Source organism: Megalops cyprinoides, chromosome 22 (genome assembly GCF_013368585.1).
Source record: "Megalops cyprinoides isolate fMegCyp1 chromosome 22, fMegCyp1.pri, whole genome shotgun sequence".
NCBI lineage: Eukaryota > Metazoa > Chordata > Actinopteri > Elopiformes > Megalopidae > Megalops > Megalops cyprinoides.
Window position 1 is genome coordinate 21188034 of NC_050604.1, and position 25121 is coordinate 21213154.

Sequence of the window (25121 nt, forward strand, 5' to 3'; positions counted from 1 at the left end):
TTAACCATAATGTATGCCCATAATTTTAGTAAATAAATTCGCTCACCACCTCAAGATATTGTTATCGTGGTCTTGTCTTAAGGTTCACGTTGTTCACTTTGAATTGTGGAAATTGTAGTTCTTGATATGTGACGTTCGAAATACAGTTTATTTCACAGATGTAAGATTGTTCATTGTGGAACTGAATCATTATGATCTTACATTTATATATTTAACTAGCTATGAAAGACGTAACTTGTTTTGATGGTTGGTCGTATATTTAAAAATGATTGCTAACATGTTTCTGACACGGAAATTCAACTAGTGCAAGTGGGCGGAGTTTATCTGACAGTAAGCCACGTAAGTTCACGTCTGGAAATATGTCTGCCCCCATAGAATAGGATCATTTCGAACTAGCTGAAATGATTATTGCATTTACTGTAGCTAAAATTAGCCTAAGACATAGACTAGATAGCTAAAACCCAAGCACAGATCCCGGACGAGCTGACAATGGTACGTATCTTTAAAAAGCTACTTTGTGCAGCGTTTGCTAACCAGCACGCAGGCAACAATTATTGTTGTCACATCGTTTTTGTCTTGTAATTTCAGCATATTTATATGTATTTAAGTCATTATGCCGAAGGCTGCATGCGTGTATCGGCACTGACGCAGCAGCTGTTTAAATTGTAACAAAATCTACCCTCGGGCAGCCAAGGCGAAAGTATCTAGTTTACCGGTCGTTTTATGGTACAGTTTAAGGACATAACATGTGACCAATAATGCTTAAATTTGAATTCTCTTTTTTACTGAGGCATTGTTTCAACTAAATAATTTCAGGTCGTAGCTGACGCCGGCACCATAATCTTCCGCGTGAGAGGGGGCTTGGAGTTAACTTGTCAGCTGGACAACGCAGATGGTAATGATGAAGCCCAGGTGTAATGTATACTAACGATACTCTAGGAATCACTTAAGTCATTATTTAATGTAATGTACTATTCTGACATTGTATGACTGTTACATAACACCCTACACGGCCCTGTAATGCTCGCTTCGAATTCATCCTGGATGGAATACATAAAGGTGAAATTCTGGGACAGCAGGCTTTGGGACAATCACCACATGATATTTTTTGAACGAACATTTTTAGCCAGGTTCTCCAGCAGAATTCCAGCAGATTAAAATATAATGTCATTTGATGAATGATTTTCTGGCACTATACCCTTGATTTGGATAGAATTACCCACTGGATACTTTAAGAAGCATTAGTTATACTCTGTTAGCACTGAAACCTAAGCACTCATTTGTTAAAACACGTTTAAATTTGGACTCAAGTGTGTTTTCTTCCTTGTTTTAGGGTCTCATGTTCAGCAGGCCTTGTCAAGGGCATTTAAGAGCCTCAGCTCAAGAGTGAGATCAGAGTCCCTGGTCTTCAGCGTCTCAAACAGCTCTGTTTTCATTTGGCCTAACAAAGCGGTCCACATTATTCCGGAGGAAGTGACAGAAGATACTCCCTGCAGAGATATCCAGCAGCACATTCAGTACGTATTGCTGCCAAACCATTTAGCAATGTCTTTCAAAGGTTCCAAAGGTTGATTCCATGAGAAAATTAAACCTGTGGAAAGTATGGTTGGATGCATCATTTTTTTGGAATCTGCCCTGTAACCTTATAAGGGCCATTGATTTGGTGTGTGCTCCTATGTCCTAATGAACACTTTCCCCGGGGTTCATTTTCAGATATGTGCTGATATTTTGTACCAGAAAACGTATAATTCATTTGGAGCTGTAATTACAATAGGTGTCTGTGTTAAATGACAGTTATAAACCAGAGAGCCCTTTTTAGGGAAGAGCTATCATGTGTCCTTGAATGAAATGATGATTTTCGTTGGAGGAATGCATCTGATTGATGTTTGAAATGAAAGGAAATGGCTTGTTGTTTAAAATGCCTTATTAAATGGACTTTGATTCTTTTATTCAAAGTGTAACATTGTTATGCCATCTGCTAGGGTGGATGAAAATGAGAGTAGCAAGAGGTCATCTAAAAAGAAAGACAAGAAGAGTCCCACCACAGTAAGTGCTCATCTGCTCTGATAATACTCCTCTGTCCCACTCAGAGAGAGGATGATAAGGGTATGCAAAGTGACAGTACTCCATAGTGTTACCACATCAAAATCATTACTGTGTTTAGAAAAACCCCAAGCTGTCATTGCTTCTTTCACACTGTGTGTGTGTGTGTGTGTGTGTGTCTGTGCACATGTGTGTGCGTGTGCGCGTGCTTCTCCATCACAGAGCGTCATCAACATTGACCTGATGATGGAGGTGACAGGACCTGCTCCCCTGGCTGCTGCCAGCCTCAGCAGGGTGAACAGGAAGCACCATTTTGTGCGCATGACTCTGCCGGTAGACTGTGCAGCCCTGGTTCAGAAGGACGACAGCATCGGAGCGTGAGTGCGGCCTCTTTACAACCTCCCCACCTGCAAGGGGGTGAATATCAGGGCTGTCATTTTCTGTTGATACATGTCCGAGAATCTCCATGAAAACGCATAGCTTTCTGATAATTGTAGTCAACCAGGGGCTGAAGAAACACTTAGCCAAATGATGCTTTGTTTTACTTTTGATTAAGAATAAGTTGCTCATTGAGTGGTGCCTCTGGTCACCTATGCTGTGGTCCTGCAGTGTGTCTGGCCGCCTGGTGGGGGCGCTGTGTGATCAGCTGACAGACATGGAGAAGGTGGTCCTGCAGCACTCGAAGGGAACGTCCCTGCTTGTGCCCCAGCCCTTCCACTTCCTGCTCCCTGAGCCGGCTGGCCTGGTCACTGTGGTCTACCCTGCTGGGGTACCGGACAGCCAACTGGAGTCTGTCCGGAAGGCCAGTATGAATGTTGCATTCACCCTCTGACCAGCAAAATCAGAGCTCATGGTAGACAGTGTCCCCATATGTTGATCCAGAATCAGGTATATCAGACATTATCTTATCCCCAACAACTGCATACAAAAACCTAACACTGATTCAAGTTCAGCTCGAAGGACACTATTAGTCAACCTTTATGCTTTTTGAGGTTAGAACACACTTTAAAAATCCTGTTTCAACAGTCATACAGTAAGATGGGAACTGTCCTTAAGAGGCACGGTTTACTGTAACACTTGACTGGTTATGTAAACAGAACAATTACAGTACCCTGACTTCACTGAAAGAAAGGTTGCTGTGGATTTTTAGAATAATTATTTGCATGCATAACTTTTATGAAATTAAATAGCGCAAAGGCAGGGTCCTGCGTCATTTCCTGTTACAGTGATTCAAAAGCATGGAAAACGTCTGTATTGGACCTGTTGATCATGCAGGGGAGTGGAACTCGGTCAGTTACCAACACATTACTGCCATCTGGTGGAATTGGTAGATACTACATTGGATTTTTTTCTCAGATCCATACAGCTTGTAAACAGATCATCCTTGGCTCCCGCCCTGTCTGACGCTGTCTCTTTCCCCTCCTTTAGGACCTGCACCGGAGGTTCGAGCTGCCAGATGATAGGCCCTATTTGAGACGGGCCAACGCCTTCCATTTCCCGGATGAGCCCTACAAAGATGGCTATCTCCGAAATCCCCACACCGCCCTCAACCACCCCAGCATGGAGGATGCCAAGGTAAGCAATGCTCCCTCCCGCACGTACCTCTTTCTGCTGGACTTGGCATGGAACACTGAGGCAGCCAGACAGGGTACACTGCAAAGATGTTAAGATAGTATTCTGGAGTAGTATTCAGTGTTTGAATATGAATGTATGTAGTAAGCGCTCATTCTGTTAAGGTAACAGTGTGCATTGTGTAGAGGTGGCCTGTTGTTCTCAATGTCTGTGCTAAATCGTTTCAATTTAAAGTGCTACCACACCCTGGAATACACTGGGGTCTGTTCATGTGACGGCTGTAAGGCTAGGCTGTAAAATAGACTGCTTTTTCAGTCCCTCACAGAAGAAATGGCATCTTGTGGTGGCTAGACATTGGGTTGTTTGTGTACAGCTAATGTTGAATTTGCTGTTTCAAAGCTTCTTAGATCTGATTTCAAGAGAGGTCTGAAATGCTGTCATCGTCCCAAAGGCACTTCATGTGTCTACCTCACATTGTACAGCATGCTGCCAAGCTACATGGATGATTGCTGTGCGTTTTGTCCCTCTCTGGCAGCCGTACCTGGTACAGGGGGTGTACAGCTACCACCACTACATGCAGGACCGCATGGATGACAACGGCTGGGGCTGTGCATATCGCTCCCTGCAGACCATCTGCTCCTGGTTCCAGCAGCAGGGCTACGTGGATCGGGACGTGCCCACCCACAGGGAGATCCAGCAGGTAAGGGTTCACCTGACCCTGTCCCCTCCCACAGAGAGATCCAGCAGGTAAGGGTTTACCTGACCCTGTCCCCTCCCACAGAGAGATCCAGCAGGTAAGGGTTCACCTGACCCTGTCCCCTCCCACAGAGAGATCCAGCAGGTAAGGGTTCACCTGACCCTGTCCCCTCCCACAGAGAGATCCAGCAGGTAAGGGTTCACCTGACCCTGTCCCCTCCCGCAGAGAGATCCAGCAGGTAGGGATTACCTGACCCTAACCCTTCCCACAGCGAGATCCAGCAGGTACAGGTGTGATACATATTCAGCCAGCACAATGTGTTGAAGGGGAGCTGGTAAAATGGCAGGCACTGTGGTCTGTATGGACACTCACTGTACGGTCTCACGCAGGCCCTGGTGGACGTCGGGGACAAACCCGCTGCTTTCGTGGGGTCACGGCAGTGGATCGGCTCCATCGAGGTGCAGGCTGTGTTAGACCATCTGCTGGGCGTCACATCGAAGATTCTGTTTGTGAGGTGTGCTATGCTGCTCTGTGCTATATCATTGGCATTAATGCTGTGTTAGTCATGTATCATTTCCTGAAACAGATTGACTTGTGGAGCGGAGTATGTGTTTGACTACATAGTACTGATGATTTGCCAGCATACCTAATGAAAACCTAGGAGCCACACACACAGCACTGATGGGTGTTTTCAAGTCTTGTATCGCTGATAAGTGCCTGTGTTTCTCTCAGCCAAGGCTCGGAGCTGCCATCAAAAGGGAGAGAACTGGCCAACCACTTCCAGACAGAGGGAACGCCTATAATGATTGGTGAGTAAAGATTCTTATCAACAGAGAGAGCTGGGAGAGAGATGGTTCCAATTAGGGGAGGAAAAGACACATTTTATACATCTTTTCACTGTGCTATATGCAATATTTTTGGGTATGCCTGTCAGCTACATGTGGTTTCCACTCCTCACCAGGAGGGGGAGTGCTGGCCCACACCATTTTGGGAGTGGTGTGGAGTGAGACCACAGGGCAGATCAAGTTCCTTATCCTGGACCCGCACTACACTGGCGGGGAAGACCTGCAGATTATCACAGACAAGGTATATGTGCCTGTGGTGTCCGACTGCGACCTCGGCACAGACTGAAGTACTTTGTGGGATTATTATATGTGTGGGGGGGCTCTGCAGTGTGCAGTGGCAAATAATTTATATATTAATGTGTATTTTACAGATCTTGATACAAATATACTGCATATTTTAAGAAGCATTTTTTTTATGATGTGCTGGCATCATAAAAAAAGTGCGTGTGTGTGAGTGTGTGTGTGCGCGTGCGTGCGCGCCTGTGTGTGTGTGTGTGTGTGTGTGCGCACGTATCCTGGCACCTCCTCTTGCTGTGTTTCCTGGATATTCTTTTACTTAAATGGGAAGTAATGTAGAACACTTCAGCCAGCAGCCCATTTAATAAGCATCAACATTGTTACCCTCTAGGGAGCGGTTCATTCTGGTTGTAAGCAGAGACTGCTCTGGCATTCAGCATTACATCTGAAGTCATACACAAGCTGTGGTGGCATTTAGTTCTGAATTAAAGGGCTTGTCCTTTGATTATAAAGCGTGTACTGATTCAGAAGTGTGTTATTTGGCTGTGAATGTGCTGATCAATAACAGTAATCCCTAATGTCCTTTTCCAGGGCTGGTGTGGCTGGAAAGGGCCAGAGTTCTGGGATCAGAATGCCTACTACAATCTCTGCATGCCCCAAAGACCCAAGACCATATGAGCAGCTCCATGTTTGATTAAATATGACATGTATTAATATTTAACTAATATCATTGTCAAAAACTGTAAATACATTTGAACGATTTAGAAAATAAAGGATACATTATCATTAGTAAAAACATATGTACAGTTTTATTTCAAACGAATTACACAAATCAAATTGATATTTTAACCTTCCCAGCGTTACACTCTACATTGCCTATGGAATTATCAGGGCCTATACAGCTTCTGCTTTACTTGGTAAAGTAAGAGGAGAAAAAAAAAGCTTTCTGGGAAGAACTTGCACAAGCATAGCATGCCATTGTATGGCGATATCACATATTTAGTACAAAATATTATGAACTATGTGGACCTGCACAATTGGCTCTGGCTACTGAAGTGGGTCGTCCACATGGAAAACCCAACACTCTTCACAGAAGACAAGCAACATTATGTTGCAGGATTATGTTGCACACACATTAAGACTGAGCGGTTTCACCTCATGTCCCCAGAAAGTAACAATGTACAGCACGTGCTGCCACTGAGTTAAGTGGCTGTTCTGAAGTCTGTGGCATTTTAACATGGCTGCCTCTGCACTTTAACACTTACTGTGTTGATAGATGAAACCCTCTTTTACCCGTGGGATCATCACTCCTGGAGAGATGCTAACATTAGGAGAGAAGGAGGGGATAGTGTTTCTCACACCTGTGTGTCCGCCAGGTGGTGAACGTGGCCGTAAACCTCACACCGGGACACTACTGCAGAAGCATCCTCCTGTAGAGACTGCGCCATAGCTCTGACCCTGGATCAGTTTCAGCTGGTTCCTCCTAATGACAGATTGGGAATAGGGCTGGGTGCGCTGGTCCTGGACCAGCAGTGCTTGGAGCACACTGTTTTATCATCCAGTTTCACTGGCCCTGCATCCTATCCTCCCTGACATGTGACAGTGCCACCCAGGTGACAGACAGCTTTGAGATCAGTCACCAGCGAGCGTGAGCGGGACAGGGGTTTAAAACGTGACCCCCCCCAAGCACAGGTCGCCTCGTATAACCTCCTCTTCACACAGTCCCTCTGAAAACGCCACCCCCGAGCTCTGTCATTTTTCAGCTCTTTTTAGCGCTTTTCGGCTGCCGCGCGGGATCCGCCATCACCAGTCCCGCGGCCTCTTCCCATCCCGGCCCACGGGCGCCACCTCGCAGGCCCGCTTCTGTCCCGCCACCGTCCCGCCAACGGCGACCCTCTCCGGGGAGACGCGCCCCCCCAGAGCGCCACTCTTCAGCTGCTGGTTCATCCTCAGGGTACTGAGAAGCTTGCTGCACTCCAGGAAGCCGTGTGACCAGGCCAGGTCCTCAGCCGTTTTACCCTCATTATTACAAATTCTGAAAAAGAGGAAAAAAAGAAAATGATCAGAAACTCTGAAATCATAATATATGCAAAGATATGCAAAAAAATCAGTGAAAACACCCCCCCAGACACACCCACACTCCCCCACCCTACCTCCTAATATAAACCCAGTGCTTTGGGAGGGTAATTTAAAAATCTAGCACAAAAGCTATCCCTTCCACAGTATTTTGTTAGTATTTTTGTTACAGAAATGGATACTCACTCCAGTCGCGCATCACTGGCTACGAGAACACTAATGCATTCCAAGCTCCCTGCCCTTGCGGCTTTATGAATCGGTGTCTCCCCGGAAGAGTCCTTAGGAAATGCAGACAGAACACATGTCAGCCACAGCACACTCTTACCCCTACTCATGAATGCACATGAAACAGCAGTTTAACACACTGGGCCGAGCTGATTAACAGAACGCATTTATGATTCTAGTTAGGCTGTCGTTACCCAGGATGTGCCAGCCTGTTAGACGCAATTATTAGACTGCTGCCCTATCCCAATGATGGACCATAGCTTGCCACTGCTGTGCCTGCATAATCTGAGTAGACTATAAGGACCAATGACTTTGCAGAGGTGTACCACCTACAGGGACTACTGTTTGCTATTTGGACAGGCACTGTGTTTACAAAGTGATATTGGTATGAATTTCATAAAACATTTAAATTCATGGATATGCATAATAATTATGCCACACTGTGTGTGTGTGTGTGTGTTAATTTTTTGGAACATTAATGGCTCAGCTCAGCTTTCAGATTTTTTACACAGTAATTGTACGGTAAAATGCTATTTATATTTCAGTGGTAATAGTGGCATACAATGGACCATAACATTTATATGCTGCAGACGTGAGGGAACTGACGAATCGATGCATTGCGTTAAGAATATGTAACGCTTCCCTTACCTGCTGGTTTGCATCCGCTCCTGTCTGCAAAAGCCACAGCAAGCAGAACGCGTCCCCGCCACACGCCGCCAAATGAGCAGGGGACTGCCCCGATACGTCTCCAGCGGCGTTGACAGCATTTCCGGCTTCGAGTAGATTACTCAAGCAGTCCAGCTGCGGAGATATGCATCTGTAATTAATACTCTCCCACTACAGCACGTACAGCACTCCCTGCTTTGGGCTACGCACTAGCGTTTTTATTCATCTCAGCAAATTACTGCACGTCTTCCCCTTTGTCCCGAAACAGTCAGTTGTATTACGACACTCAAGGAATGCACAGCGGGAAATGCAAGTTCAACAGTTGTGTTTCAAAATAGCATTTGACTGTAACAGAGCTCAGCCAAGCGCTTTATGGTGTGCTGAAAAAATAACGCCCTTTGAGATAGTCATCACATATGTATTTGGTTGAAATATTTAGCAGCTGTCACTGCTACTGTACTTCCCCTTACCCAAAAAGTCCTTCTTTAAACGGATGATCAATGCGACTTATGAACTACTACGCACATATTTTATCATTTTATCATGACATAATACGTGCAGTTTTGTAAGTATAGTACAGTTTGTCATGTACATAGGGAATATGGAACTGCCTGCACAGCGTCGTTACAAAGCTGAAGTGCAATGACATGACCGAAAAAAAGACAGCAAATTGCTTTACGTCGTAACATTACTGCAAACAAAATCTAATGCTGGACCGGGAACAAAACCAAAAACACTTGTTTTGCCATTATGCTCCACACCCGAACACTAAGACAGACTAATAACACTAAACAACGAAAAACGTTAAAATATGTGTACGTACCTGCGAGTCTGAGTCCAGCAAAAACATGGTAAAAAAAATTCAGTGATACAGGACCTAAGGATGGAAAAGAAAACGTTCGAGCCCCCTTTCCCCTCGCAGACGCTCTTTGACAGCGCTCGGACGGACTCGCACGCAGGAGTGCCGTGAGGACCGAGTCCTGCGGTTCTCTTTGTTGTCGGCTGGAGTCACGTGACTCGGGAGATTAAACCCAACCCCGTTGGCTTGTGAATGCAGCGCAGCCTCCCGACACGTAGCCCCGCAGCGCGGCTCGGCGCGGAGCTCAGGCCACGCCGGGGAGCTGTGCGAAACCACACGTACGCACTGGCGCTCACCGCGAAGGGAAGGAGCCCGCAGCTGCGCTCGCACTCACCGCTATCTGCGCCCCATCGGTGATTCATTTTACAATATCGCTTTGTACGGTTGTGCCTGTTCTCAGAAATGTGAATAATTATCAGCGGGGTAAAAGGCGCTGTAATTCTCTGCTTTATCCACGTTATCTCTACATGAGATACTGCGTAAGATTACAGGGGTATGTTGAAGTTTGAAAAGAACAAGCCTCAGCTCTCAGCTAGAAATACTCTACACTATTCTCTGTTCTGTCCATTAGTAGGCTAGAATATCTCAGTGCTAATTCAAGTGTTTCCACAAGATAACAAAAATATGATTAGTGCAGCGAGTAATCCCTAAACTGATCGCCTGAAGCGTGTTCTTCACAAATAAAAACGTATATATCATATAAAGTAACCCAGGTTTAATTGAAAAGTCACTTGCTTCATATGTGCTTGTTCCAAAACGCAAAAATACAGTTTCGATGGATTTGTAACTTACTGTGTAAGATCTGTATTTTATTACCTTGGAAAATTCAGATGCGCGTGCTCGATGATGCTTCCGGTTGTCAAGGGAAATGTAACCTAGCAACAGTGAACGCCGCCTCTGAGGAAAAGAGACGAGCGACTTGGACCAAAAAATATCTTTGTTTATACAAACGCAGTACACATTAGGTCAACCAAATATGACAATCAGCTTCTTTGGTACCGCGCCTTACTTAAAATGTATGGATGTGGAGTAAATTATGGTTGACGTATTCATTCGTGAGCCAGCAAAGATTAGACTATATAAGTGATGATTAAAAAACCTTTATGTTTGAGACATACTACCTTGATGGATGTGGTAATGAAAAGAGAACTGTATGACCAGGTATAAAGAACACTGAACTGGGGTCTATTGTGGTTTTGTACTTGTGGGGAAAAAGGGCAAGCTCTTGGTACTGTATAGCAAGACTTGCCACAGGGACATCCAAATTAATAAGATGCTGTTTATGTGGACTGGCTCCTCATGTCAGAAAGGATGGAGACTTCATCTTTGGGTGATACATTTCCAAAGACTCTAAATACATCTGCTGACTGTGTAATGATGGATTGTGGGTGTTGGAGTCCTTTCCAGGGGGTGTACCTGTGCATCCTTGCATCTCACTGAAGAGCCAGGATAGTCTCTGACCCTATGAATTTCGTACATGGGGCACTGTGATTCTTCTGTGGTGCCTCTGTGCCCACTTTGGCCTCAGCTCTGTAGGGCTACGTTCTCCCCGACAACAGTGTGCCAACCCTCGGGTACCAAGCAATGATAACGCTATGTCCTCTATGTCCTGAATGCCCACAATCCCACTGCCCATGTCTGGCCTCCACTGGCAGCCTACCAACCCCTCATCATGCCCAAGGCCATGGAAAAGCCATGTAAAACTATCAGGCCTTCAGCAGCATTGTCTAACCGGGCGTGCTTTAACATGGCACCTGTTTCCATGGTGCACCAAGAGACTCAGAGTCTCACCCACAGTGTGAGCTTGCCCTCGTTTTAAGGACACAGGGTGCTGCCTGGCAACTGGGCTTGGACTTTCCCTCAGTGAGATTAAGACCTGGATACAGTCCCGCCACATTATGGGGTGTCCTTCGGCTTGGACAACAAAGTGACACTAAACTGCAAAACAACTGCATTTTCAGTTTGTTTATAAATTAATGATTCAGTGGGGACTCAGGTGAAGTGCACCAAACAGCCTGAAGGGCAGAGGGCTCTCCTTTTGATTTTTCAGATTCTCTCACTGTGATTTCAGGGTTATATTATACCTCTGCAGTGAATTAGCGGTGAATGGATGCTGAGTTTCAGACTCCTTGCAACAAGTCAGTATCTTACAGTCTAAGCCCTAGGTATAAGCCCTCAAAGAACATTCAACACCATGTAAGCCATTTTCAGGGATGTTATTTCATAAAAGTCACCCTCTATCATGACTTTGCACTGTCTGTAAATTGTATTACTGTGTCACTGTTTTTAGATCTACAATCAATGCCTATCAAGACACTGACATTGTAAGTTGGAAACTAGCTTTGGCTATAAACACAGGTACACTACATCAGATACTGCCTGTGTATTTTTATCAAAATATTTTGTGCTTTTCTCTTATAAACTAATAAATTAGATAAATAAACCTCTATTGAACATGATAGTGATACCTTCCCCTTTGCTCCATGTTGGCTTTGGAACCTGAATGATGGAGGCTTCCAGCTCCATGTCTCAGGTCAAACTGCCAGCTAGAAAAGTATCACATTAATAAATCGGTGCAAAGTAAGATTGTCTTGCAGCTGCTCACACATTTCTTAGAATTTACATCACTGTCAGCTTCTGTGCTAGGATAATCTAACCCATTCAATCTGTTTAAAGTACCTGGCATGGCCTGTACAATACTTACCAGCCGACTCAGTCTCAAATTCAGTGGGTAATGAGTTCAGCAGGTCTCTGCCTGTACCCATCTCTAAAGGAACATACTTTATAGTCCACCTCATTGTAGTATCATACCAAAATGTGCTAATGTTAACATCTGTGCCCTTTTTAAGAGCTATGAAGGGCACACATGCAATTTGGGGAAAAAGGATCTCAGTACTAACCTTGTCACTGGGTTCTTTAATGAGAAAACCAAAAAGTGCTGACTATTCTGTAAAGCCAAAAGAATTAGAGACAAAACCACCAAGCTGGCAACACTGATCTGGGGTGATGCCTCCATCCAAGAAGGGAGACAAAGCTCAATGCATTTTTGGGTTTGGATGAGACTTGCCATAGGTTTGGTCACAGAACCACAATAGAATTTCAAATATGCTTATTTTATTGCTTAATAAAAATATGAGGTCTTCAATGCAGAATCATATGATAGTAAAAGTGATTAACCACACATACTTCTATAAAGTGGTTCACTCCCACGTCAGGCATGACTGTTTCTTTCTTTTATTACCACAACATTTTTGGACAACTCTTGTAATTCCCCAGAGTAACAAAAATGTATGCATTTGAATTTACCACTGGAAGGACAGGCTGCAATTCAGTAGGCCTGAATCAAGGCCAAAGCAGAGGCATTTTAAACGATCCTGCGAAGTGCCAAGCCCATTATGCAGACGTCAAATGAAGGTCAAACAGCCTGAACTTTGATGCAAAACTGTTAAGTGCTCAGCGGAACACGACAATTTGAATGAGGTCAAAAAGTGGAACTTGTTAAATAATTTAAAAGCTGAACCGGTTCCAGGAAATTTAAAAGGGCTGTAAATATTTATGATCTGCTACAAAAGGCAAAGGTGGGAACTAGGAAAGGAATGACCACCTTTGCTGTGGAAAGGTGGATCAAATTTCATAAAAAGTCTACATATATTACATCTGCTTGTTTTTTTTCATGCAGTTGAGAGGATTCCAGCAGAAAAAGTGTCAGTCAGAGCCACATTAAACTGATGCGCATGCAATGATGCAGGTCAGTGCGGCCATCACATAACCGTAATGAATTAAACAGAATTCAATATCCTGCTGAAAGCCTGCCCTCACCACACAAATCTAAAAGGGCCTCATTTTATAAGGAGGTTTTATAGCAAAATAGCTATTACTTCTACCTCCAGTTACTCCAGGAGCCCAGGTTTGGTCAGCTGCAGTGACTGATGGGCAAATGCCACAGTGCCTTCAGCAGGGCATAGTGACAGACTGTCAAAGATGACATTGATGGACATTTCCAAAAAGACAGCCTCTGGACTGATTGACCCTGTCTTTTTAAACAGGATTTGTCTTTCCTTTTCAAAACACTTTCAGTCAGGCAAAACACATAAGCAAGACTGCTGGGGTGTTGAGTTAAAAAAAAAAAAATGCTCTGGCATCCTCGGTGCAGGAGTCAGGTACCATGACCTTTATTACCCATAAACCCAAGCCACTAATTCTGTTCCCTCTAAGAAAATATCACTATTAGGCTTCCATATTCCATGTAAGGATGTTAACACTAACAGACCACCTAAAGTGTAAATGACCTTTGCCACAGTTAGAGCCAAAAGGGTGAGGGGAGATCATCTGATTTTATGGACAAGTTACATTAGTCAAAGTATTTTTATATATGTAATTGAGTGCCCTGGGGTTTATGTTCATATAACATTATGATCACTTACATCAGTTCAATGTTACTACATTTGTTTATGTACTGTTTTATTGTTCAACGTATATGCTGTTAGGTTCATGACTACGGTTCATCTTTATCACGGAGCAAAATACAGTGTTATCTTTAAACCTGGAGATGTCTAATAATAGGTTATTAAGTTTTTTTAGTAATCTCAGTTTATTTTTATCACTATGTCTGTGTCCTGTATAAGATGGAGGGGTTGCTGCATCTCATTTTAGTAGTCAGGAACTGGAAAGGAGAAGGAAAATGGCCAGCGTCTCTCTTGGTTTCCTGATTCATGCTGCTAAAAATTACCCCCAGTTTCACAGATTATGCAATTTGTGAACTTTAGATCAACACATCCCTAAATAAAAGAGCACAAGCTGGTGATACTCACTTGCAATTTATTGCTTATAAATGCTCTACACTATTCTTTGGTAAAAATAAAATCTATTTCTATTCACAACAATAAAATAGTCACCATGACCTTTACATAAAGTATTGCACAATGAAGCCATTTAATGGACACAAAAAAAACGGCTGAGGAATGTTCCAAGTTTTTTTTGTTTTCTTTTCAATATAAGTACAACGTTCATTCACAACTATTCACATAAATAAATAAGACCTTACTAAGGAGGTCCGCAACAATGCCCGGCTCCTTGCAACAGAAAATGGCAGTTAAACTGGATTCCCTCCACTATTTAACTAATCAGAGGGAAATTTAAAACAAAGACAAAAAGATTTAATTAGCTTTCCCCGCTGTTTTTTGAATGGCGTGTCATCAAGTAAATTCAGATAGTTGTGCATCAGGAATAAAAAGAAATAAGGACAATTCTGCTAAGGGGTGCTCAGGCTCAGATTCAATCTAACTGCAGCGTGGTGTGTTCTTAAATTGCAGGGATTATTTTAAACTTTTTTTTTTAACAGAAACACAACATCATGTGTTTGGCAGTTGTTAATATAAATGCAAAATGCTGTGTAAAAATCAAGATAGGGATACCTACACTAATTCCTAACTCAAAAGTTAGGAACAAATCACACTGCAGTTAGATTGATTCTGCATCCAAGTCTGTTCCCCTACAAGAGAATAGTGCAGGTCGTGTCTATGTCAGACTCTTTTTTTCCCCCATTACCTGTCTGGTTTGTACTCAAAGTAGCAGTTAACAGCCCATTCCTATACTTCTCTAGTGTATCTATTTTATGTTTACATTGGATAACATGCCATTTCTTCATGGGCTCCCGCCAGTTTATCAACGCAAGTTAAAGGATACATTTTCTTCATAGTGTTTCTGGTGTGTTTCTGTCAGTCAGTTAACACACAGTTTCTTCATGGACAGTTTGGCTGTGGGTGTGTCTGTGTGGCGTTTTCTTCACTGAGTGTTTTTTTTTTTTTTTTTTTCCTGTGCGTCTAGGTGAGGTAACAGAAGACTTCTTCTGCAAGTGTCCCAGGTTTTTAGTGTGACCGGGTGGGATCAGACTTGGTCCGACTCCCCACGCAGCTCTGGACAAAGTTCTCTCAACGCCATCTCCAGAAGAATCTGGAACACACAAAGGAAGTTGTGGAAGTAAAATTGTATTAAAACAACGAGAATCTGTAGAATGAAAACGTGTTAGGGTATCCTACCAGTAGAAAGCTGTAACTTAAATATAGATGAGCTCTACAAGTGTTGCTGATGGAAATTTACTGCACGCCCTGTTGTATAATATAGCATACAATACTGAAATCAGAAAGAGGCCTCCCCTGAAGGGATATGACAGTTAACTGCTTGTGCAAGTATTCTTTGGTCACCACACCTTACCACAAGGACACAGGTGAACGAGCTGCATTAGATAGTCAAAACAAGACGATAGATGGAGAAAATGATAGTGGAGTGCATGTGTCGATAATCACGTACGCATAGAAAGGAGTCCCTATATATGTAGCTGTTTCTCGCCTTATAGGAGAGGTAACTGCATCTCCCGTCTTGTGTGAATGTGTTGACTTTCCTCCGGAGTACGAGAATAAAGCTTTGCTCTTCTGAACTAGCATGAAGGCTCTGCATGAGTTAATCTTCGACAGAAATGATTACGATTTTTTGTTCATTTACAGGAAACAAGCAGGTATCTGTCAGTCTCTGAAACTTTAAATAAAAGAAATCCCTGAAAAGCAATGACAGATGAACTCTGGTATTAAAGAATGTGTCCAAGGAAAGCAGAGAACTGCGGCCAGTTCTGATATGACCTCTATGGATATGGCACCCTGGTTTGCACTTGGCAAAGCTGTCCTCCCTAAAGCCAGGTGGCAATTAGGATTCAGACAAAGACAGGCCTGGGATGTCACTGAGGCCAAAAGAACAGGAGGAGTTATCCTTCCTGCAGCCGCTAGGTGGCAGAGTTGGATATAGCCAATCATCAAGTTGCTTCTTCACACAGACAGATGATTTGCCATTCCAATCACTCCGTACCAACATCGCAGCCGTGATCAAAGTAACAGTTATAAGACAATTTCAATATGCCTCTAGTACTGTGCTACTGTCTAATACCAGTATGGTGGAGTACATCAACTAAGACAAACATATTTGTTGTTCAAATATTGTAGAATAAAATGTAAGGGGAGGGGGGCTGCTTCACTCACGTAGAGGAGGTGCTTGTTAGCACTGGACTCCTGCAGGGCATTGAAGATCTTCACGATGCCGTAGCGGGCGTTCTGCTGGCCGACCAGGTTCTGCAGTGCGTCTGGGAAAGAGACATCACACTCAGACACCTACCACGTCCAGAGGGGTCTGACCACCTCCACAGGGGTCTGACTGCAAACCAGCACCTGTGCTCAGCAGGTAGGTGCTGTCATAACCAATCCTGACCACAAAGCAGTCCTGTTTCAATTTGTAAAGCCCTTAACCTTTACTCCAACCCTAACCTTAACACTACACCGCTAACACCACCCCTCACACTAACTCTAACTGTAACCTTAACCCTAATCAAGCCTAACATTAATCCCTAACCCTGATTCTAACCTTTCCTATAACCCCATACCTAATCAACTGACATCAGCACAGTCGACACCATGCCCACAGAATCACAGGGGCACAAACTTCAACGAGGACATTACTGGCACAGCGGGATCAGAAACCAGTGAAAGGCAGCTCTGCAGATGTGAATCCTCATTCCCTCATTAACACAGCCTGTGCTGTAATTAACCAGCGGAGAGCGGCGACACAGCAGAGGCCAGCTGAAATTCAATGAGCAAGAAAGCCGCTTGTTTGTTTTCCTGTGCGGGGATTACTCACTGGCATTAACAACCTCAGAGCCTAATCAGGCCCGAGGAGACGGGAGCGGGGGGTTGGGGTTGAAGGAGAGGGGTGCGGGGGGGTGGGGGTGGGATACCGGGTATGTTGTCCAGAAGCTTCTGCTGGGCACGCTCCTTGGTCTCCCGGCGTTCGGAGTCCGACCGCGTCTTGTTGTGGGGCGCCAGCTTCCCGTTGGGCCAGAAGGTGTCCCGGAAAATGTTGATGTAGTACACCAGCATCTGCTCGCTGAAGATCCAGTGCACCGTGTCGCGGATCTGTCTGCGAGAGGGGGGGGGGGGGCCCCAAAACACTGACGTCAGGATCGCTATGCACAGAGACCTACACAGCGTCATTAACACCACACACATTTTCACACAGCGGGTCAGTGTAGTGATTTAGTTAAAATAACAGTGAAATTCGGCAGAACTACGGTAACGGAAATGACCAGGATTCTGGCAATTAGAAATGAAAGCCTGGCACTGCGTTTCATACTTATCTGACAGACGCTCATTAACAACAAGGTCACACTGAGCAGAGCCGCCGTGATTCAAGGGCTCCCTCTTACAAAGCGAGCCACTGATCTGGGATCAAAACGCACCCTAACAAAGCATCAGACAGGTTAACAGCTAACGGCATCACAGCCGGCTTCAAAGACGAGCCGTGTCTGTTCTGGGTGGTGGCAGGGTTTGCAACGACCGGCCCAATCTTAGGTCTGAAAGACACCGCTCACGCCACTGTGTCTGCAGATTGACACCCGCATGGGACTATGTGAGCACCTGGGGGAGAGCCAGTGCTTTAAGCAGAAAAATGGCTGACGCTGGGACCTAATGCTTGTTAATCGCGGTATTACAATTCACGTCACGACCCTTTGATTTTTAATCACACCCTTGCCAGTGGTGTCACGGCGTGATGTCACGGTCGAACGCCTACCTTCACATTTAATCTATCCAGAGACAAAGGGCACAGCAAGAAGGTATTGAGCCATCTTTTTAATTATTTATTTATTTTTTGGAATCTGAAAGTGTTGACATGGCTGGCTCTGCCCCAGCGCTTCCTGTGTCAGTCTGTCTGCACTGGCTGGAGTAGCTGTCCCCTTCTGCTGCTGGGGTGGCAGTGTAGCACAGCGGTAAGGGGCTGGGCTTGTAACCAAAAGGTTGCCGGTTCGATTCCCTGCTGGGGGTCTACTGCTGTTTCCTTAGGCAAGGTACTTAACCCAGAGCTGCCTCAGTAAATATCCAGCTGTATGAATGGGTAACGTGAAAACCATAACCTATGTAAGTCACATTGGATTAGAGCGTCTGCCGAATGCTGTTAATGTAATGTAATGTAATGTAATACACCCAGCTCTTCAGCTTGCACTGACTGATACTGCTTGACATTGTTATTGTATGCAATTTTCTTGTTTAAAACTTACTTTGAATTTACATTCTGTGCAGATTTTATGGAAGTAGCTGAGGCAGACTAACTTGTTTGGGGTTCAAATCCTCACCCTGTCCTCTCCCCCCCAGCATTCAAACCCATGACACTCAGGTGGAAAGTCCAACCGATCAGACCATCTTACGCAATGCTGTCCTTCTCACTCACTGCAGCACACCCACGTTCCACGCCCCGTCCCCCCCAACTCTTTCATCTGCCCGTGGAGTATTCCGGAACAGCGGTGCTTACTTATTTATGGTCCGTCCAAACGTGACTTGGACTAGTGCAATTAGCGTCTTCCGCACCCATTTGAACACTGAGGTAGAAAGAGACAGAAGCATTAGACATCTGGAAAAAAAACACAGACACACACACACACACACACACACATTCCATTACAAAAACCATTCCACTCTTTAAAATCATTAACACAAAAACACACACAAAAACACACAAGTATTCTATTGCACTAGGGATACTTATATGATGTACAATACAGTAGTTCAGATGATTAAAAAAGTAATAATACCATAATAAGTGGCTGGGGAACTGAAATAGCAGCCAAAAATTAATGACACATTTTCCAGAATATTCAGCACTGCAACAGGTTCGCTGAGTGACAAACCGTTTCCATCGTACAGCGGTATCGAATTCTGCCCTATGACTAAGCTGTTTACCCGCTTCCTGCTCAATGCCTTTTTCCCCCCTCAAAGTCCCACCTACAGGCACAGAGCAGTGGCGGTCAAATCAGATAATTGACTGTATTTGTTCCGCTGAGATAAATCGATCAGATAAGGTAACCAAGTCAGAACGCTCCTGTTGCCTCCTGAATGAGGATAAGTCACCAGTGAAATGGACAGAATCTGCATATTGTAACTGACTCTAAATGCCAGCCATGCTTCCTGCCGGCAGCTGACAGGAAGATCAGGAAAAAATGCATACACACAAGTGAGCATATATGCTCCACACACACACACACACACAAACACACACACACACACACACACACACACACACACACACACACACACACACACACACACACACACACACACACGAGCACACACACACACAAACAAGGCCTAAGTGAATAATGATTATTGTTCTGTAGTCCACACACACACGTATGCAGCTACACACACAAACACACACTACTCCACACATGCAGTACAAAGAGGCAAAAACAGACACACTAACACACAAGCACACTCAAAACAGATAATGCACTAGCAGCCACACACACTTACGCTGACACACACACACACAAACGCCACCCTGCACACACACAGCGGTACCCGTGTTAAAGCTACTCACTGCCCCTGAGTTCAAAGATCTCTCCAATCAGCATGAAGCACGGCTCTGCCAAGGAGTCCTTCTTCCCGTCCACCTCGTCCCCGTAGTCAGAGAGGTCACTGTCATCCTCTGCCTCCTCCTGCAGCACCACACACCGGGACACGGTGAGTGAGTGTGTGTGTGTGTGTGTGTGTGTCCATGCGTTATAATTTGTGCACTCTTTGTAGCATTTTACATGCTGATGTTTGACAGTTGTTAAAAACTGAGATAAACTTACCATGAGTGTCTTCTGTGCTCACTGACACATACTGTAATGTGTGTGTGTGTGTGTGTGTGTGTGTGTGTGTGTGTGTGTGTGTGTGTGTACTGCATTTCTCACCTCCTGGTGGGAGAAGAAGTCTCCAGGCAGCCTCTCCAGGAAGGAGGCCAGGGAGAAGGAGGACTTCTTCTGGATGTCGATGACCTTGAGGTGCTCGGGGGAGGGGCTGAGAAAGGCATACAGTGCCTCGCTCTGGCACAGACGCTCGTCCGTCAGCATTTTCTAAAGGGGGGGGGGACACGCCATGTCAGGGCAGCCGTCATCTGGAGGGGTTATCCCATCACGCTGAAAGAGCACCTGAGAGGGCCTTATTCTGCTCTCAAAGGCTGCATATGAAAGCTGGAATTACAGTATTGCATAACTATTGAAACAACAGGGAAGGGACAAGCCACTTGATTGATAACGCTGGATGACTGTAATTAGAGCGACCGGCCAAACTGCACTCAGTGGCAGGCATGAGAGATCTCTCCAGAACAAACAACATATGTAACAATTAGCTTAACTCTGTCTGTCATGCGCTACTGCACCACAGATTAACACTAATGCTGTTACTGAGTCCCTGGGTGTGTTGTAATCGTTGACAGTGACCGCCTCTTACCTGCAGGAAGGTGTTGAGCTGGTTTTTGGATTTCTCCAGGAATTTTTGGTCTATGGATTTGAAGGGCAGTTTACTGACTGAGGGCAGCTGGACTTTTTTCAATGATGGAAAACACTGTGGTGGTGGGGGGTGGGGGCAGAAGAGACAGGGGGTGGGAGAGGGGGGACGGGAGAGAGAGAAGGGGAGAACGGGTCACGTCACTCCGAGACTTCACTTTCTCTCTTTTTTTCCCTTTTCTTGACTGATCAAAATATCTACGATAGCCCGGGGCGACGTTATGACTCATTCCGTCTCCACGGAAACGCGGCCACGCAGTCGGCGGCATTGTTAAGGTAATGACTAGACCCCCACTGGCATTTCAAATGGCAGCGCAGCGGTGCTGATTAACAAAAAAGGTGGGGGGAGAGGACCGGCGCCCGTGGGTGGCACGTGGCCGGTGGGGTGCGGTGCTGGATCAACCTGGAGGTGAAAACAAACGGCAGGGGCCGGCCGGGCGGGGGGGGTCGGGAGGGCGGCGGAGGCAGCGACTCGCTCTGTACCTCTGTCAGCTTCCTGTGCAGCGCCTGGAACTCGCTCAGCTTCCTGGAGACCATCCAGTGGTTGTTTTTGGAGTCGTCCCCCTCCAGCAGGCTCACGGACACGGAGTACACCGGCATCTGTTCCCCGTTCTCCTCTATGGCCTGTGGGACACAGGGAATGTCGTTACACTCTGCCTTGAGGAGCACAGGAGACACGTTACACTCTGTCCTGAGAAACACAGGTAAAACAGGTACACTCTGCCCTGAGAAACACAGGTAAAACAGGTACACTCTGCCCTGTGAAACACAGGTAGAACTGTTACACTCTGCCCTGAGAAACACAGGTAAAACAGTTACACTCTGTCCTGAGAAACACAGGTAAAACAGGTACACTCTGCCCTGTGAAACACAGGTAGAACTGTTACACTCTGCCCTGAGAAACACAGGTAAAACAGGTACACTCTGCCCTGAGAAACACAGGTAAAACAGGTACACTCTGTCCTGAGAAACACAGGTAAAACAGTTACACTCTGCCCTGAGAAACACAGGTAAAACAGTTACACTCTGTCCTGAGAAACACAGGTAGAACTGTTAGACTCCTGAGGAATAGAGGGAAGAGTTTGGCCCTAAAAACAATGTATGTGTAAACAAGGGGACACAAGAGGATACCAGAAAAATTGTGACGAAACAAAAAGGAGTATAAAGCTAATTTATTCAGACGTTAAAAAGTCACCGGATGCCAATCCTGAAAAATATCTGTAAAATCTGTAAAATGCATTATACAGATCACGAACACGAGACTGACAAGCAAAACGTTGAATGAAGGAATCATCACAAAAGGCAGAATACAAAATACAAAAATGCAGAATACGAGTGCTGAGGCGAGGATGAGAGGACGAGACTACACAGGTCATGAACTAAAAATAAGCCAAGACAGACACTTCCTACAAGCTTTGACATGTAAACCAGAGGGAGAGAGGAAAGTGGGTCGCTGAGAGAAACATGGCAGAACACAGCAGAGAGAGCATGGTGAGCCAGGATGGAAATCCTGACATTAAGCTGAAATGGTAGCCAAAAACAGGGACAGAAATCCCACAGAACGCAATAACAGTAACATACTGCAGCCATACGGAACATCAGGCCTGAGGAGGGCGGGCAGGTTTGTTTTCGTTTGTTGTTCTAGAAATGACAGGAAAAAAAACCGCCAAGAGCGCTGTACTCCTGTGGGGGTTTTAACTTTTGAAGACAAAGGGCGTCTTCTCTGCCTCCCCTCTCCGCCGCGCCGCACAGCTGACTCATTAGGGCTGTGGGGCGCTTCGGGGAGACATTGATCGCGCTGGTGTTACCGCGGAGACCGACGCCATTCTCTCCTGTCTTATCACCGCCAGGAGGGAGCGGGCCAAACCCGCCCCGTCTCCCCCGCGCTTTCAACCGAACTACAGCGGGGTCCTGTGGTTCTGTCTAAGGGAATGCCGAGTCCTAGCGGTCAGTCCAGATGACTCAGGGATCAGGTGTGAAATTCACCTGTTAGAAAACATCCGCTCCCTCACACTGGCCTCAGTGTTCCTATATGGGGTGCAGGGGGTACTACATACGATATTATGTTCCTGCTCCACTGTGGACTCTTCACCCTCCTGATACGGTATGATCATCTAACCCTGCCCTGCTTAATCCTTGAATCGCCTTTCCACTGCTGTGGGAGACCAGAAAGACCAGATCTGATCACCTGACCCCTGTCCTGACAGACTCTCCTCACCACTGCTGTGAGAGACCAGGCACACCTGACCCGATAACCTGGCCGCACCATGGCCCCGCCCTGACTCACCTCTCCGTGGCTATGGGAGACCAGGTGGCCCAGACCTGATCCCCTGGCCCCGCCCTGGCCACACACTGATTCACCTCTCCATTGCTATGGGAGACCAGGTAGACCAGCCCTGATCGCCCGGCCCCGCCCTGGCCCCGCCCTGACTCACCTCTCCGCTGTTGACCACAGCCCTCCACATGCCCAGGTTCTCGCACCACCAGTCGGTCCTGCAGATGTGCTGCTGTAGCTCGCTGTGCTCCTTCTCCATCGCCCCGATCTCCTCCTTCAGCTTGAACACGATCTGCCCACAGCACAAGTCACATTACATTACACTGCACTAATGGCATTTAGCAGATGCTCTTATCCAGAGCTACTTACATATGTATGGTTATTTCACGTTACCCATTTATACAGCTGGATATTTACTGAGGCAATTGTGGCCCAAGGGTACAACAGCAGTGCCCCAGCAGGGAACCGAACCGGCAACCTTTTGGTTACGAGTCCTACTCCTTATCACCATACTACACTGCTGCCCCACACATCCACACAAAGTCGCACCTCTGAAGGTCTGAAGGTCTTTCAAACATGACCCATCTTTTGAGACACACTAAGGACTGAAATGGAGACTCTCTGCTGTATCAACTGAGCACTAAAGTGGCTGAAACAGATATGCTTGCATGCATTAATCAGACCCAGTCTGTGCTGGAAAGGCTGCAAATTTCAGAGGAGAAGGCAGAGGCACTGACGGTGCCTGACCTCCTGGGTGCGAAAGGCGTTCAGGACGCTGTGCGTGGCAACTGCCAGCGCACCAACGGCGGTGGAATTACACATGACACAGCGCAGCGACAGACTGGGTCAAGGTTGTGCTCCACTAAAGGGGATTGCCAGCGCTGCCAACAGGCTTCTGTTGCATGGCTCTCATCCGGTCTGAGCACAGAGAGAGGCCACGAATAAATGCACAAAGCGTGCGTGTACGGATACCTGTCCTGTGAAACCCCGGCACGCACACACCACAGAACACAGGTGTGTGTCCTTATGTGTGCACACGTGTCTGTGCCTGCTCGTGTGTGTATGCGCTTGTGTGTATGGATAAGAATGGCTGTGTGTATATGTGTATGTGCATGTGTGTGCATTTCCACGCATGCTTGTATGTGTATGAGCGTGGGTGTGTAATACACAGCGACACATCCCCTCTGTACATTTCACAGTGTGTTGAGGGGACATACCTTCTTGTCAGGCTTGGGTGAGTTCTGAATGGAGCCCAGGGCTTGACGCTTGTACTCCAGCTTGTCGTAGAGCTGGTGCAGCTTGTTGGCGGCGTAGCTGGCCTGCACGTTGATGCAGTGGCTGCCCCCGTCCAGCACCTCCTCCCCGCTTTCGATGGCCTGACACTGTGCACCAGGCCGGGAACGGGACAGTGAGCTCATCACCTTACAAGCTTACCTTCTCATTCATTCTCTCAATGGCATACCGCCATATTGAACTGCACAGTGATTAAGATGACGTTCAATTCAGTAAAATTCCCATGACAAAAGGAAAAAAGAAATGCCATTTGGTCAGATGTTACCTGACCAAGTACAAGGCATGTGCTTGTGTGTATACATTCATTTAGCAAATGCTCTTTTCCAGTGCAACTTCAAGCATAAAAGAACAGCAGTGTATCCATTCATGCTGAATGAGCAAGCATCGGACCAGGCTAACAACACTCCCAAACCAGTGTGTGTGAGCATGACACTATTCAAGCCCTACGATAAGTTAACTTGTGCAACCTGACTAGGCAAGGGAAGCCAAGTATACTACCACACATAAATCACTAGATCACAGAATTCAAAACACGTCTCAATACTGCATGTAAAATAAACAGCAAGTAGTAGAATTATCAGGTGTTAGGGGGTGGGGGTTGAAGTGGATGTGTATGAACATATATGTGCATGCTAGGACTTCACAGCGCCCCCCTGGTGGAGAGCCCCCCCCCAGGCTCACCATCTCGTCCTTGTCCTCCCCGCAGGACTTGGACCTGTTGCGCTGCTCCTCCCTCTTGATGAGGAGCTCATACACGTCGCTCACCAGGAAGGAGGGGTAGTAGCGCTCTTTCATGGTCTCGTACACGTCCGCCTGGATCTTGTGGAACACGTCCGTGCCCTTGTTCCCCACCAGCGTCTGCTGGATCTCCTTGTACAGGGCCTTCTCCACCGGGATCTCCCGGCTCTCCACAAAAAAGTTCTGGTAGATCTCCCCCACCAGCTGAGGGACCTCATTCTACGGGCAACGAT

At 46.0% G+C, this 25121-nt stretch overlaps 3 protein-coding genes across 3 annotated transcripts in view; 1 reads left to right on the plus strand and 2 right to left on the minus strand.

Annotated features, from left to right (window-relative positions):
* The first annotated feature begins 335 nt into the window (after positions 1 to 335).
* ufsp2 (ufm1-specific peptidase 2) lies at positions 336 to 6072 on the plus strand. Its single transcript, XM_036517187.1, has 12 exons — positions 336 to 492; positions 817 to 895; positions 1334 to 1517; positions 1983 to 2046; positions 2266 to 2420; positions 2653 to 2845; positions 3472 to 3618; positions 4151 to 4315; positions 4702 to 4826; positions 5045 to 5121; positions 5274 to 5398; positions 5986 to 6072. The coding sequence occupies exons 1-12, from the start codon at positions 490 to 492 to the stop codon at positions 6070 to 6072; spliced, it is 1404 nt and encodes a 467-aa protein (XP_036373080.1). The 5' UTR covers positions 336 to 489.
* A 363-nt stretch (positions 6073 to 6435) lies between these two features.
* ankrd37 (ankyrin repeat domain 37) lies at positions 6436 to 9304 on the minus strand. The gene is made up of 4 exons (XM_036517410.1): positions 9185 to 9304; positions 8344 to 8496; positions 7657 to 7748; positions 6436 to 7429 (listed from the first exon to the last, which is right to left on the minus strand). Exons 1-4 carry the CDS (start codon positions 9209 to 9211, stop codon positions 7198 to 7200), a joined length of 504 nt encoding a protein of 167 aa, XP_036373303.1. The 5' UTR covers positions 9212 to 9304; the 3' UTR covers positions 6436 to 7197.
* A 4875-nt stretch (positions 9305 to 14179) lies between these two features.
* Positions 14180 to 25121, minus strand: part of LOC118769838 (sorting nexin-25-like) — a 35733-nt gene continuing 24791 nt past the window's right edge. The window contains exons 9-19 of the mRNA XM_036517182.1: positions 24832 to 25107; positions 24075 to 24239; positions 23018 to 23149; positions 21066 to 21206; positions 20527 to 20640; positions 19989 to 20150; positions 19631 to 19748; positions 18566 to 18632; positions 16998 to 17179; positions 16249 to 16349; positions 14180 to 15172 (exon numbers count right to left, since the gene is read on the minus strand). Coding sequence (XP_036373075.1) covers positions 15107 to 15172; positions 16249 to 16349; positions 16998 to 17179; positions 18566 to 18632; positions 19631 to 19748; positions 19989 to 20150; positions 20527 to 20640; positions 21066 to 21206; positions 23018 to 23149; positions 24075 to 24239; positions 24832 to 25107 — 1524 coding nt within the window. The 3' untranslated portion in view covers positions 14180 to 15106. The remainder of the gene's footprint in view (positions 15173 to 16248; positions 16350 to 16997; positions 17180 to 18565; positions 18633 to 19630; positions 19749 to 19988; positions 20151 to 20526; positions 20641 to 21065; positions 21207 to 23017; positions 23150 to 24074; positions 24240 to 24831; positions 25108 to 25121) is intronic.